The sequence below is a fragment of the Brachycentrus maculatus genome, unplaced genomic scaffold, assembly GCF_059751285.1.
Source record: "Brachycentrus maculatus isolate JH-2025_06_01 unplaced genomic scaffold, ASM5975128v1 h1tg000129l, whole genome shotgun sequence".
NCBI lineage: Eukaryota > Metazoa > Arthropoda > Insecta > Trichoptera > Brachycentridae > Brachycentrus > Brachycentrus maculatus.
The window spans coordinates 983,921-1,000,731 of NW_028280882.1; the positions used below are offsets into that span (position 1 = coordinate 983,921).

Consider the following 16,811-nt stretch of genomic DNA (forward strand, 5'->3'; position numbering starts at 1 on the left):
TTTATCGCTCTTCAAATTAAAATCTGGGCCACCTTTAAGCATTAAAAATCAAAATTTATTTAAATATTGAATGAGGGGTTATATTATTGCTTTGTACATATGTGGAGGTCCTCACCAAAACGTTACATTTCAGTTTTTGCTTAAGAGAAAAATTTGTCAGTTCGGCAAAGAAATATGATTCAAAATAGGATACAAATTTACCAAACACTTTAGAAGTGAAACGGAATGTTCTCGGTTCGAACCCACTCTACCACAATATGAAACCTATTTTTAATAATGAGCCGCTTAGGCTTACAGAAATAGTATGAAATTGAAATCTTTGTGTAAATAATAAAATCACAAATATTTCTTGTAATTTTTTTTTAATGTCTTCTCCTGTTGAGTTTTATGTAGTTTTCTCATCACTGAGGTACTTATTGCCTATTAATTGATTCAAATATTGTTTTGTTTTTCTTTTAGTGCACCAGTATTCCGGGACTACTCAAACCGCCCAACAGCTTTTCATTGACGTTGCATTCAGCGAGCAGAGCAAAAAACGTCACCTCATCAATCAAATCTGAAAAAGAAAAGCAGTCATCTGGAGAAATCAGAATGATAAATGGACAAGATAAGCTACCTATACCAAAGCCGGCACTCTCGGGCTCCATTGAAAAATTAGACCGATTAGTGTCTAATTATTCTCCTACCCAGTATGAAAAAAACATCCAACTGACCAAGAGCTCGCTAGAGAAAGATATACGCATACCTTCCCACAATAGCAACATCAGCACATCAGACAAATCCAGCCTGTTGAATGAAAAGAAACAACTGAGTAATTCTGAGGAAAATCAGCTGATGAACGGAGGTAATTGTAAGATTCAAAGAGGGTATAGTTGGAAGATTACAAGGCCTGGCCTTAGAAGGAAAAACTCCAATACTAAACACAGGAGTGGGTCTGACTCTGATGCCATTATTGTATTGAATAACGGCAGGGATCATTCAAGTAAGTAGAAAATAGCAAATCAGGCCCAGGAGTATTCTAATACATAAATATTTAAACACCGATAGTAATGTACAATCTGTTTTTTTCTTTGCAATCTAGTATCTTATAAATCAATAGATTCAACGGATCAAAATTTTATTGGAAACACTGGTAAATTCATTTCTTAATCTGTTATTCATTTATCAGCATACTTTCTTCAAGAATGATCATTTGGGGCTTTTTGATCATACATTTAAAAGAATAAAAGTGTTTCAAATTCATTCCATTAATCATCTAGTATAGATTCACATAACAGCAAACTAGAATTCCATTTGCGTTAAAGTTTCTTCAATTCACACATTGCCTCACAACACCTCACACCGCTCACTCATTCACTGTTTAGTTCTTTCATGTATTAAAAAAAATATTTACACAATTGTATATACTTATATTTCATATTTATTTCGCACAGCTCCCGGAACAAATTTCCAACATGGTCTAAGAAAAAATGATGTCTTACTACAGTCAACAAACCGAATACAAAACGATACACATGGAGACACACCTAACAATAAATCCACCAAAGGACTCTCTCCACAAAATAGTTTTAAAGGCATTTCACCACAGAATTCTATACGGAGCAGAGCTTCCACTTACAGCGCTGTACCTCAGGTAACTTTTTACCATTCAGTAAAATATGATAAGATCATAATTTACTATGTATCGGACTTATATTCATGTTTGTTTTAGGTTGCGTGGGCAAGTGGAGTAGCATCACAATCCCCAGTTCAAAAATCAAACCTTCCAACTAAGTTACAATACCCTAACCAACATCGTCAAAATATGTCGCAAAGACTTGCTCACCATAGACTTTCACTTACACCAGATCTTCTAGCAAGTAAGCTAATAATTATTTTAACATTACATTTTGAAATAGTTACCAAAAATAATAGTGTCTGACTGTTAATAAATATTTTAGGCTGTCATCCCACAATTGAAAACAACAATGAGAAGCAGCTCAACGAAATGAAAATACAAACACTGCAAAACCAACAGCAACTTAATACAATGTCTCCGCCCAAATCATCTAACATTTTAATTTCAAGTCTCGGACCTCCAAATGAAAAGGAAAAGACTGATAACGGAAGCTCAAATCCCTTGCCGAATATTAAGAATATCAGAGATGATTTTAACTCGACAACCAATAATAACAATGGAAATATAAGTCTAACTGGTACACTTAGTCAACATCGAACTAGCAATTCAAAGCTCAAAGACCTATTCAGGTTTCTCGAGCCAAAAGGGTGCCTTAAAGAGAGAGACGACTTTGCGTTGTATTTATTTTCATCTAATAATAGGTAAGATAAACAAAGGCAGGATAAATTATGCGAAATACAAATGATAGGAAGATATTTGAGCAGTAAACGGTTTCGGAAGTCATGTGAACAATAGAGTCCTATTTCTTTTCCAGATTTCGTCGCCTCTGTGTGTGGATAGTAGAAAGAAAATGGTTTGACAATGTCATTCTTCTTTTCATAGCTTTGAATTGCATTACCCTGGCTATGGAGAGGCCAAACATTCCTCCCACCAGCACCGAAAGAGCATTCCTGGCTACAGCAAACTACGTCTTCACTGGGGTGTTTGCTTTGGAAATGTTTGTGAAGGTAAGATAATATTACATTTGTGCTGATACATATTTAGAATCCGGCATGGACTAATTGGTTATTTAAAATTTGAATGAGGGATTGCATTTCGAGTCTTCTTTTGCCAACTATATGCTTCACTTCCATACCTGGGTTGGAAGCAGGAGTCCGTTGTATTAAGTTTAGCTTTTGCTGGTAGGTTTTAATTTATTTAAATCAATCTGCTTTAAGTGACAAAAACGGGGTCTTTACATAGTTGATTTTTTTTCTACTTTCTTCGTCCGTCGAAAATACTTTGAATCACTGTCATCTACTCTATAGCTGCATCATTACCGACTCTGTCCGTTATACAATATATTTTTTTCCAGTGTGATTTCATTCTTAGTATCCTTGATGGTTTTAACCCTTCGATAATGTTTGTTTCCAACCTCATGTACATATTTGTATATCTGATTTGTTCTCTTCTTTTACAGGTGGTTGCTTCAGGTATGTTTTATGGTCCGGATGCATATTTCACATCAGGATGGAACATTATGGATGGTTCTCTTGTCATTATATCCATTATAGATCTACTGATGTCTCTTTTATCAGAATCCAGTCCAAGAATATTTGGAATACTCAGGGTTTGTATAATTCTAATAGATTACTCGTTTTCAAAATTCTCTCATTTAATCATTTCTCTGGCAGACTACCATGGGGCTTAAAAAAACATGACATGGTTATTGACTTTAAATTATTATTATTGCTTTTCTTATAGTAAATGTTTGTTCAAAATTACTTTGGTAATTCAACGATTGAAATTTTGACACAACATTGCTTTTGATTACATGTGAGTTTTCAAATACCTGTGACTGATGTTTTACTTGTCACAGGTAAAAATTAGCTTTTTTGATAATTTTTTAACGCAATAAGCGCCATCTGTTGAACGTAACAGCAATACACTCAATACTATACATTTTTAGCATTTAAATGCGTTACAAGAGTGTACAAAATTATTACTTAAGCGAGCTAAATGCCAGGTCATAAGTTCTGAGATGCTGACTTCCATCTTCTTTTAGATAAAAACAATAGATGTTTCATCTCAAGTTGAGACAACTTTAATATTGATATATCATCCATCATCCGTAGGGTGAATAATCCAGTTTCTGATAATTTGTTAATAAAATATGATAAGTTGATTTTGAATTTGGTACATTTCAGGTATTCCGTTTACTCAGATCGCTACGTCCCCTCAGAGTCATTAACAGAGCGCCAGGCTTGAAACTTGTTGTACAAACACTGCTCTCATCTTTAAGGCCCATTGGAAACATAGTACTGATTTGCTGCACATTTTTTATAATATTTGGAATTCTAGGCGTTCAGGTAATAACAAAAAAAATATTAGATAAAGAGGCTATTGAAAAACACTCTCGTTATCATTCATCATTCACTTGTGTAATATCACTTAAAGATGATGAATGATCATGAGAGTGTTATATTACCATACCATAAAGTAAACTATGCATTTAAAATATCGCTCTCTCCTTTCAAGAAGGTCATGAATAAAAAATCGTCAATTTTTTTGTTGTGCATGTTTTCGGAATGCTCAGAAAATGTACTATATCCCAGCAAAAGAGGCATATTTTTAACTTAATATTTACCGCTACGGGGCAGAAAATGTTGTTTTTTGCATTTTGAAGAAAAGGTATTGTTTAATTATTTTTTTAAATATACTAAATATTTTTCAAATGGAGAAAAAACCTTCAGGTTTTACCTAAAAAGATCTGTTGCACAGTAATAAGTGGCTTGATTTTCATTTTTAATACATTGTGTTTTATTTTTAAACTTTAAAAACGTTCTCCTGAAAAATCAAGTTTTTAGATTTATGACGTTCTTGAAAGGAGTGAGTGATATATGTAAAATATTTATGCTATTGAAGTTCAGTAAGACCTCACGTAATCTTTCGTGTAGTAAGGTGTTAATGACATCTTAAAACATCGTTTGTTTAATCGATAAAAATATATTATAACTGGCCGATAAATTATTTAATTGCGTTGTATCATCGATAGACGTCGTTGGTAGTCCAAATCCCCACATAATCTGGAAATATTTTGAGAAATAACCGCTTCCATGTCCCAATGTACCAAACGTGGGACCATGCGCTATCTGACCTAATGTTTTACAGCCCTATAGTTGGGGCAGTATGCATAGAAAGGTTATCACTAGGGATGTGTTCCATCATTGAACGAGGTCATTTTAATTGTTAAGGTCTAGATACACATGCTCATTATTAGCACAAAAGTACTAGAGCAATTGCTACTTAGTAGCATGTGTGTACGTACTTTGCTAGAAATAAACATGTTCTTTCGGGCATCCTTAAAAATTGACATTCGCTCAATTTCGGAGTATGCTACCTGAAGCGACATACTTTTAGCGTGTCTGAACAGGTTTGCTTATGAGCATGCTAGTATTGATGTTTGTAAATGAGCATGCTTAATTCAAGCAAATGTATACAGCTTGAGAGAATGCTCGTCTTAAGCATGCTCATAAGCAACCTTAATTAGGGAGCATGTGTATCTCTGTACTTTTACTGCATTGCTATCAAACAAGACTGTGAAGCAAGACTGCAAACAATTCAAATTCAGAATAAAGCAAAAAAATAGTCTGTGATTTTAAGGAATACTAATACCATGTGCAGTTTTATAGAATTCCAATACTACCGCGTAATACTGAAATAGTGTTTCTTACTGTACGCTACAAAATTCCAACTGTATGATTTGTGTTAAAAATCTGATGGGTGATCTTAATTTCATAATTTTTCATCAATTTTTCATCATTTTAGTTGTTCAAGGGAGCATTCTTCTATTGCGAGGGTGAAAACATAAATGGCGTCCGAAATAAAACAGAATGCTTGGCGATCGAGGGAAACGTCTGGATAAACCGAAAGTATAATTTTGACGACTTGGGGAAAGCTCTTATGTCGCTGTTTGTATTGAGTTCTCGAGACGGCTGGGTAAACATTATGTACACTGGTCTCGATGCAGTTGGCGTTGATCAACAGGCAAGTGCGGGTTTCTTCAAACCTAATTCAATACACAATAAATTAAAAAGTCTACAATATTGAAATAAGTAAGAAAATTGACCTTGAAAAACATTTTTGTAAATATAAAATAATATTGACTCCTAAACCAGCAAATATTGATGCACAAGGAAGGTTACTTAGATAGGTATTTAAATATATATTTAAATGTATGTTAAAGAAAAAATAAACAAATGATGTCTTTTATTCCATGCTTGCCATCATCATGTGTTTTTTGGAACATCCTATATACTTCTTAAAAAATGTTTTGTCAGTATACAATCGATAAGTGGTATTTATTACTAATTTTATAATAAAACCCTTTTAATTGCAGCCAGTTCGAAATTACTCAGAATGGCGTCTGTTATACTTCATAGCTTTTATCCTCCTGGTTGGTTTTTTCGTTCTCAACATGTTTGTGGGAGTAGTAGTGGAGAACTTCCACCGATGTCGAGAGGAACAGGAAAAAGAAGAGAGAGTTCGCAGAGCGGCCAAGAGAGCACTCCAGATGGAGAAAAAGAGAAGAAGTATGTGAAAGAATCTTAAAAATCTAATCAGTTCTTCAAAACCAAAAACAAATTTAAATTGTGTAATTTTTTTTATTCCACTTGGGGCACATTTTAATTTTTGTAGATTAGAGGCTCCATGTTTGATATTGTCACTCCATTGTAACATTTCTAGTAATGTTCACAGGTGATATGGTCGCAGAGCACCAATCAAATGCTTTATGACCATTTCGGCCTTCACTGTGATTAGAAACGTTGTATTTGCAATTTTTAAAATGTAAATTGCATTAGGAGGTATGCATCAACCCTAATAATAGATACAGCAACACGATTTATTTTTCCATTTGCTGCACAGAAATACACAAGAATGATGCAATCTTTTTACCATTTTGTCATTTTTTACAGAAATGCACGAGCCCCCCTACTACTCCAACTACTCTCAAGGAAGACTCTTCGTTCACAATGTTGTGACTTCAAAATACTTCGACCTCGCTATAGCTGGTGTCATTGGCCTAAATGTTGTATCAATGGCAATAGAATACTACCGGATGCCTGCCGCATTAGAATACACGCTCAAAATATTCAACTATTTCTTTACAGCAGTCTTTATCCTCGAAGCTATCATGAAATTAGTGGCTTTAGGGTTCAAAATATATCTCAAAGACAAATGGAATCAACTAGACGTTATAATAGTGATTCTATCAATAGTGGGGATAGTTCTAGAGGAATTACAGACCAATATAATTCCAATTAATCCGACTATAATGCGAGTTATGAGGGTTTTGCGGATAGCCCGAGTGTTGAAGTTACTGAAGATGGCTAAAGGCATCCGGGCATTGTTAGATACCGTGATGCAGGCATTGCCGCAAGTTGGAAACCTGGGCTTGCTGTTCTTCCTACTCTTCTTTATATTTGCAGCACTCGGTGTAGAATTATTTGGTCGACTAGAATGCTCTGAAGAAGTTCCTTGTCAAGGTGAGTGTTGCTTTTTAACTCTCCCTTATATACTATCACCCATATTTCTAGAAGTTTCTTAAAATTCGACACAAGTTAGCAGAACAGAATAATTGTTTGCAAATCTTGCTCCTTGGATTTCAAACCCTTGTCTTCACAATCAATTCTTGCTCGATGCAAAACTTCAAGAACATCTCAGAATACCAATGTACATATATCATAGCATTTTTCTATGGCTTAAGCTTTGATCTTTCTCCTTTCCTCACTCCTTTCCCTCTCACAGTCTTTTTTGTAAATGTATGTGCATATAAGTATACAGATGTGGAATTTTATAACTGGGCAAGTGTTCTCCACTTAGGTGAACTCCTAAGTGCAGAAAGATTTGGAAACACTCAAAATATTGTTAAAAATCAGGTAATCCAAAATAATTCAAGGTTTTTGGAAACCTATGGTATATATCCTATAGTACCTGGTTTACTTTCATATATAACCAAAATTAAAAAAATGTTTGTTAATTAGATAAATTTATTCATTATTGTATGAACTCTTCAGGTCTCGGAGAACATGCTCATTTCGCAAACTTCGGAATGGCCTTTCTGACTCTGTTTCGAGTGGCGACGGGAGATAACTGGAACGGCATCATGAAGGACACACTGCGGGAGGAGTGTGACTCCTCGGTAGACTGCGTTAGGAACTGTTGTGTCTCCACAGTCATTGCTCCGATATTCTTTGTGATATTCGTACTCATGGCACAGTTTGTTCTAGTCAATGTTGTGGTTGCCGTAAGTATACAATATTGTATCATTTCTTACCACTGATATTATTTTAGTTCTAACTCCAGAATATCGATCAAACTTTTTTTTTTTTTTTCACTAATCGAATTGTTAAAAAAAAATATACCAAACAGCTCCTACCCTCTTAAACGTCCAAAGAACTCAGCTCTTAAATTTAAACTTAGCTTCATGCATCTTGTCTTTCGATGCAATCTAATATTTTTAGCGATATTAGATCGCATCAAAACACAATAACTTTTTGGCATATTTGAAACCAGAAAAGAATTGATAATATTTTTGTATTGTAGTGACACTTATCCCCTACACTCGTTTTTGAGTTTTTGAGTGTAGGGGATAAGTGACTTGTAAAACAAGTTGATTTTTACTTATTTATTTTTTTACAAAAATGTCAATGAAATCAGTATATAACCACTTTTTTCGGTTTTCGGTCACCGGTTTCGAGACGTACCCGTCTCTTCGTCAGGACAATCACTAACACAGCATGCAAACAATACTACCTTTCACCACCATAGCACCATTAAAACTACACAAAATGTCTAACACATGCGATTTTTGGTCAAATGATTTTGATTGATGAAATTGTCAAATGTCAAAGGAGCTTTCAAGCTAAATAGTAGTTACACTAAAATTACTTAAATAATATTATGAATACCATTTCAGGTGTTGATGAAGCATTTAGAAGAGTCACACAAACAGATGGAAGACGAGATGGACATGGAAGTAGAACTGGAGAGAGAAATGGAGAAGGAACAGGAGGATCAGGAAGACCAGGCTCTGTGCATGGCCTTGGAGCTGGAGGCAGCCAACAACCGCCCCATCAGGCCACTCAAGAAGGTAACGGGCTCGCTAACAACTCACAGAGGGCTCAAACAACTTTAACACCTTTATTGCTTTTGGCACTTAGAAAAAAATCATTAAAATAATCACAGAGCATATAAAAGTGTGCGATCATTAACAGAATTTGCAATAATGTTAGCACAATTGGTTACCATCTATGAAGTTCCAGGTTTGATTCCTGGCAGTTAATATTAAGTATTTTAATACTTCATTTATTAACCTGGAATAACACCATTAGCATATGTATTATCACCTCGCATACATGTAAAATGGCACATTATCCAACGTTATGCCTTATATATGAAAAATATACATTTCATTAAAATATATTTATCATCACATCCCACAAAAACCAGCAATTCAATTAGTATTGCAATTTTAAGACATAGTAAAAAAAAAATGCTCTTATCATATTCATACTCTTATTGGGAATTGTAAATAATGTGCCTCTGCATTTGAATTATCATTCCAAAATCATTTAAATCTGAGCAAAATCATAAATGAATGTATAATACATATCGCCACATTTTATTTAGTGGTTCACTAAATTGTTTTCTTACAAATATGAATTTAGTGTCAACACACATCATTTTATCGTGGATCAAAGCACACGATCACGACATGTAGCACAATCACAAATGACAACTGTTGTATGCACACAACAGGTTCACTCACTGCCCGCTGATTTTGTGTACTCTGCACCGAGTGGGCGCAACTCCATCCAGCTGTATGGCAGCCCACTAGCACCGCGCGCCGCCCTGCGCCGCCTGCAGTACCTCAACACCAGGCGCCAGACCCTGCACGCTCCGCGCCTCTCCGGCGCCTTCGCCGCACGCTCGCTAGACCACTCCAGGGGCTTCCTCTCCCGGGAGGCCTCCACCGAGTCCTACCACCCCAGGAGACGACTCTCCCGAGAGCCCTCCACCGAGTCCCACCAAATCAGACGACTTCTCACGAGAGATTCCTCCACAGAGTCGTACTCCGTTCGACGACATCACCTCACCCGAGAGTCTTCCACTGACAGCTATGCAAATAGACGACTCCGAAAGCGAATGGATTCAGTAACCTCCGACACGCCTCAAGAAAAATCCGCAACCGACGTTCTATACGAAGAGGAACCTTGCTTCATCGACGAAGACGACGAAACTGCCGGAGAAAGAACGGCAGTCATACTGGAAACCCAAAATCTAGAAAAGGAAACGCACATAAAACCGCCACCTCTTCATGTGCGAAAAGATTCCGAAGAAGCGGAAGTCCCGTTGAAACGAGACGGATCTCTATATAAAAAGAAATACAAAAGTAGCTTAACGAGTGAGGAAACATGCCTCCTGAAACCGGATCAACACGAAGCGGAGAAGCAGAAACAGAGCCCTTCGAGCTTTCTCAACGTTCCTAAAAATACACGACCCGGGCATAAGATGTACGGTAGCACTAAACACTTGTTCAAGCAAGCCGCCGTAGATAATGACGGCTTAGAGGAATCCAGTTTGCTCTTGCCGCCTAGTTGTGATATTAAGATAGAAAAATCTCTTCCTTTCCTGAGGGTGGAAATACCTACAGAATATAAGCCGGCTTCCAACAAACAACACTCTCCCGCGGGACCATCATCCCTAGTAATAGACATCAATAAATCTAAATCACCAAGCGTGCAAATAGAGATTCAACCGCTCTCCCCGACGGAGAAACAGTCCTCGCATTCTGTTGCGAGTTCTGAAGATACCAATTTCAAACACTTACCGCCTCCTAATATAGTAACAGAGAACGACGCCAACGTTCCTCAAGTGACAGAAGAGGAAAGTGTAAGAAAAATAATAGCCGAAAGACGAAAGATAGATCTCATGAAACCCGATTATGGCGCATACGGCGCCGCGTCAGCATCGCACGGGACGACGCAAGTTCTCATCGAGAGTTGCCAATCCCCGACCGAAGGAGCATCCAACCTCAATGCCGCTCAACCGAGAATGAAGAATGACAGACACTTGAGTGCGGATAGGATGTCAGCCGCTAACTTCAGCACGAGCGGAGAGTCGGGAGAGTTTCTACTCGGACAGAGAAGCTCCGAGTCGTATGAAGAAACCAGTGACGAACAGGGACTCACTATCAACAGTGCATCGACAGCAGTTGTCGATAAAACCAACAGCATCAACGACGGTGACGATTTAGACTGTTTAATAGTTGTTTATAGTGAAGATAAAGAAGGAAACGACAATGAAAAAGTAGTTAGAGACTGTTAAACCTAGTGTGGCTGGCCACTTAGCAATTGAAATATAATGGTTACCAAAAACTATTAACATATTTTTAATAGGACCTTTAACAATTATAGGCAACAAATTACTGTTTACAAGTCTGTGCTATCGTGAACAAAATATTAAGAAAGTAATTGTCGATTTTATTATACGAATGGTATTATACTGCAACAATTTATAATTTTTACTATACTGGAAAGTTTATAAAGGTGGCCTACGGTAACATAGTAATAAGTCATTAAGAAAGATTGAATTATCGTGTAAGGTATTGTGTGTGGTCCAAAATTGTATTGTATGTCGGGAAGTCGGAATACTTTTTCTAAATCTATCATTGTGTTTAACACAAACTTGTGATGATATATTAATTGATAAAAACAGCCATTTTCAATGAGGGTGCTTAAAATCTATTTCTTTGTAAAATGGAGATTTTTTCCTTTATATTTATATTTTACGTTCTACTTTTTAAAAAGAGGATGTTATATTGTATTATCATTGCATTTCCTGCGTAAAAATCTATACTACATATAAAATAATGTATCTGTAATCCAAAATAGAAATCCCACTATAGAACTAGGTTTTTGTTACCTTCCAATGGTGCGTTAATGATTTTTCAAATGTACTATTTACACATGATGTATTTAAAAAAATCACATTATATCGTTTTCATAGAGAGAAAATTAACTAACCAACATGTTGAGTGAAAATAAGTTGAAAATCCCAAAAATGATCATTGACATTTTTTTCCCCTTTTAACCGCCCTATACTTACGAACGTACGTGATACGCGCGGTTTTTCTTTACCATTCCGCGCTAACCCGTATGACCTAGGCGCACGAGAAAAGATATCTGTTCCAAAAATATTTAATGCGTACCGGATACACTGACAAATTTTCAGGTTTCATACCTGACAATATTTTCTGACAACAAACGTTGTGATTTTTTTTGCTTGTTTATAAAAATATGGCTAAAAATAAATCAGAGTTAGGGGGGTTAAAGTACATATAAAAAATATTATAAAAAATTGATGGAAGTTACTGATTAGTTTTAGATCTGTTTAAATATTTTCAGTGTTCAAATATTAGTCATTTTTTGCTCTATGAGGATGATATTGACTACTTAATGCTTAGGTTTTTTTTTCACAAAAATGGAACTAAAAATATCAATTTATTAATTTTTTTTATTTTAAGAGTTTACATATTTTAAAAGTTGTCCAGTTAAAAAAAAACAAAACAGAAGCAATAAAAATGTAAATAAAGTTAACCTATTTTAAAAAATTAAAACAAGATAAACTTTGGTAATTTATAAAAGAACTTCCAATGAATTCCAATATTAAGTATCAACAGGTGTCAACTGGCAAGCTTTGTTTGTTTGTTTATCCTTATGTAATGCAAACAAGTCGAAACACACAAGTAGTGCTCGGGTTAGCGCACTACAATGCATGTGTCATCCGCGAACACTGCTTGTTCAAAAGCATTGAGTGGTTTTCAGGAGACTTATAATTTTTTTAATACTTACGTATGTGTATTTATTTCCTTAGAATTATTAGATTTTTTTTCTAAATTAGTCTATAATATTTTATTTATTGTTTCGGCATTAACTTTGTGGTAAGACATGTTACAATGATTAAAGAAAACACTTGTTTTTTACCACTGGAGTTTTATTAAAGACTTCCATCATTCAGGTCTGTATAATAACTTAGGTTATGTATGTTATTATACAGACCTGAATGATGGAAGTTTAACTTCTGAAACATGTAGTCTTTAATAAAATAAAAACTCAAGTGGTAAAAAACAAGTGTTTTCTTTAATCATTAGTCTATAATATGATGTATTTTCTTAACTTCTTTCTATACCCTTTCTTTCCTACCTGCTGTCAATCCTATAATAGGGACTTGAGTAAATCCTCTAAAACAAAAAGCAATAGTAAATTTAAATTACCAATGTTAATAATATTACATTATTTTGAAGGAAAGATATTTTTATAACATCTATAGTAGCAAAACAAAAATTATGGTAAATATAATACATAAATCTCTAGGATTGCATTCTATTTATATTTTTGAGAAATCCAAGTAATCTAAAATAAAAACTCTTATATTAAATTGTCACATCTTTTTAGATGTTTTGCAATTATTTTTTAGATTAAGATAAATAATAATAAGATAATAATTCTTTTAACTCCACAAATAACTTACACATAGATAATGTTGACAATAAGATCGATATTGATGGAAGAGGAATAAAAATTGCTTGGATTCATAAATACGATATGCAGTGGACATTTTACACAAATCATTATTAATTCAACTGATTTATTTTATATCCAGAATTTAATTTTATAAAAATCTATTCTTGCCTTAAAACGAGTCTTAAAAATGTACTAAAATAACTCTTTAATACAAATAAAATAAAACTATGAAGATGTAGAATATAAAATTTGTAACGTTTCTTGATGTCAATTAAAAATTGGAAAATTCAATTGTCATATTTATATCTGTAATATATTAACACTTATAAGTAAAAATATCTCAGTTCAAATCCAAAAGAATATGGTTTTGTATAAAGATATAATTAATGTTTAGCTGTGTTTTAAGTCAACGTTGACTTTGATAATTAGTCATTCTCTCATGCAATAATTCACCTCTATGGGAATGTAGCATCATGTATGGGATTATAGCCACATTTTTATTTTGTGGCGAAGTTTTATTAAATTTTATTTTCAAATACTTGAAATATTCGTTTGGCTCAGTAAAAAGTACAAAGATTTCTAAGCTGTTGGGCCATGTTACCAACGCACGTTCAGACTCTCCATCCACTTGGCAAAGCTTCGTGGAAGTCTTTAAGGCCAGTAGTGTATCTTCTGATGGGGCACTCCTCCACTATGTGCCGGACAGTCTGGTTCTCCGCCCCACAGTTCATTTTCAAATCATCACAACTAATGTATGTGAATGGCCATAAATAAATTCATGTGTGGCTTAATTTCAAACCAAAATCTGGCTTGGTTTTTTTAAACCAAATAACAACCTTTTTATATTTATCATACAACAGCAATTAAATTTCAATATTGTAAATTTACGATTGAACATCGGTTTGGAATTGAGCCTTACATATTATTTTTGTCTTAAAGAGGACTAAAAAAACCTTTTGAAGTCCTGTAAAGATGAATAAAAAACTTTTTTAAGTCCTAAAAAGGGCCAAGAAAAATATTTTTCAAAGTTAGTGGCGGTTTTTGCATAATAACTTTTACTTTAAAACATAATGTGTACTTTTATTTAAAATGCATTCTTTAAAAATATGTCATTTTTTAAAAGGTATGCTTTTAAAGATTGCATTCCCATAGAGGCCATGTTTATAAGTAGACAAAGCAATAATAATAAAAAATTATAAAAATTGAACACTTTATGGGTCAGATGTAAAAATAAAATTATAAAATTGAGCTTCTTTAACGTAAGTAGGGCCTATTTTAATATGTGTCATTATGTAGTTTATGAATATACAAAATGTTAATCCTGTGGTGTATAGATAATGTATACAAAGTATTTATCGTAACTTGCCGAAAATTTTCAAAAAACCTTGAAAAAATGGATTGGTTAGTGTCAGTTTGACATTTCACAAACCAAAAAAACCTTTTTAGGGATGTAAATTTGTAATAATACATTAACCTTTCCGGGAGTATGGCCGTACAAACAAAACCTTCCTCACAGGTAACGGCCGCTCTTATAACTAAAGCCCTGTGTCATTTATTTCTAAAATGGCACCTACACGTGCTCGTATTTAAACACTGAAACCACGCTTCAGATTTTTTTCTATTTTATCAACATTTTACTGCGTGAAGTCATCGTAATGACGCTGTCAAAGAAAATCCATGATATAAAACTAAAATAAATTGATGATTTTGATATCAATCATGTTTACTGGTGTAAACATATTTTTATCCGAGAAAATATGTATGATGATGATATATAATTATTTTTTTAAAAAATACATAAAGAAAGTCACTCTCCAAATACAGTTTTGTTCACAGAAACTCACTACCGGACAGGTTAAAATGTAATTATTAACACATTAACCGCCAATAGGATTTTTGTAAAATATTCAAAAATGTTTTTTGTTTTATTTCATAAAATAGGTATAAATACAATACCTGCATTTCTTTTGATTTCATTTTATGTTAAATTTTTGTTTTTTCATATGTTGGACACGGGTAACCGACATACTGTAATCGGAAGAATTCTAAAGGTGTGTCTAGCATCTTGTCGGTCCGAGTGCGGGTCATATCCACTCTGAATACCAATTTATTAATATATACAGCACGCGTGTCTAACAGATCAAAAAATTATGTCAAAATAAGGTATTATGGCGTGAGCCATCAGTGACTGAAACAAGACATTCCAATCGTGGAATGTCTTGTGTTAGTCACCAGTGGCTGACATAGCAGTCAAAATCAATTATGGTAGAACCTCGATTATCTGGACTTATTGGGGATGAAGGTACTCTTGATAAAGAAAAATCCAGGTAATAAAAAAAAAAACAATTCATAAGCAAAGACAAGTATGTATATGTATTCAGTATTAAAATGATTTATTTGTCTAGATTTTAGGTGGATTTACATTGAGTCTATTACTGATGTTAGTACTGGCGCCAAGAACGGACTTACACTATTTACACATAGTCATCAGTCGAGAATATTGAAGTCAGTACTGAAGCGACAGCACTGTACTTGACTTGAAATCAATTTATACAATAGCACTACCGAGTCAGCACTGACTTGCCTTGTGTTTGAAGTCAGTTACTGACTCAATGTAAATGTGTCCTTAAAAATAGCTTTAATTTTAAATCATTTCTGTTTTAAGCTACCATTTTTTTTAAGCCCTCAAATAGCGAATACTGCAAATGTTGTGCATGACTCATATTTTCCAGGATGTTGTTGAAAAGAACACATAAAGTAACGTAACAATGGTAGACACAATTCGCTTTGTGCAAATTTGTATTTTTTGTTTTGTATTTGATCAATCCGGATTATCGAAAAACCAGATAATAGACGTATGGATAATTGAGATTCTACTGAACTTTATTTAATAACTCATTGTGGCACTGTAGAATTTATGGAGAGCCATTCCACAATACAAAACAACAATGCTCTAGCCATTTCTACATTTCCTCTCCTTGATAAATAATACCTACCTTTCCCCTTCTTCCTTTTTCCTTATGGCAATGATGTCATTTACCTTGAGATTCCTCACCTATGTCTTCTGTATCCCTTGAAATACATCGCACTCCTAGATCCAAAGAACTGATCACCTCACTGGCGATCAAGTCATCAAAGTGTCGATCCAATGTGGATGCAGATAGAAGTCAGTTAGACTGATTTGCCAATAAGCGGTCATAGTATATAATTAACCTTTAATTTTGAAGTAGTTTTTTCTTCCACATTTAACTTACAGTGGTTTTTGTTTTAACACATTGTTGCCGGGCGGTTTTTTATTAAACCTGACGCTAATTAGTATACTACTATTAGTGTAATTAGAGTCGTATACTAATCACAAATCACAAGTAACCGCAAACCCAATTTCGATCTGTACAATGTTTTTTGGCGTCTTTTACACTCTATCAAATGTGAGCAAATAGAACGTTTATAAGTGCCTCCAGGTTTTAAGCATTTCCCGCAAACAATGTGTTAATATGTCCCACAGACTTACAGTTATTATTACAAAAAATTTACGTTTGATATTAACTTGATTTCTTATAGAGGATAGAATATGGCCTAGAACCACAAACATTTTTCACAAAAATTAGCTCTGTAAAATATTTGTG

The 16,811-nt window shown here is 34.3% G+C and overlaps 1 protein-coding gene across 1 annotated transcript in view; it reads left to right on the forward strand.

Moving 5' to 3' along the window:
• The window catches only part of LOC148309346 (voltage-dependent T-type calcium channel subunit alpha-1G-like), a 255,740-nt gene extending 243,512 nt beyond the window's left edge, over positions 1-12,228 (forward strand). The window contains exons 19-31 of the mRNA XM_088260204.1: positions 460-982; positions 1,434-1,633; positions 1,712-1,859; positions 1,941-2,319; positions 2,433-2,625; positions 3,078-3,227; positions 3,805-3,966; positions 5,426-5,644; positions 5,997-6,189; positions 6,574-7,143; positions 7,675-7,904; positions 8,577-8,750; positions 9,419-12,228. Of these exons, the coding sequence (XP_088116330.1) occupies positions 460-982; positions 1,434-1,633; positions 1,712-1,859; positions 1,941-2,319; positions 2,433-2,625; positions 3,078-3,227; positions 3,805-3,966; positions 5,426-5,644; positions 5,997-6,189; positions 6,574-7,143; positions 7,675-7,904; positions 8,577-8,750; positions 9,419-10,987 (4,710 nt within the window). The 3' untranslated portion in view covers positions 10,988-12,228. The remainder of the gene's footprint in view (positions 1-459; positions 983-1,433; positions 1,634-1,711; positions 1,860-1,940; positions 2,320-2,432; positions 2,626-3,077; positions 3,228-3,804; positions 3,967-5,425; positions 5,645-5,996; positions 6,190-6,573; positions 7,144-7,674; positions 7,905-8,576; positions 8,751-9,418) is intronic.
• Positions 12,229-16,811: the final 4,583 nt, after the last annotated feature.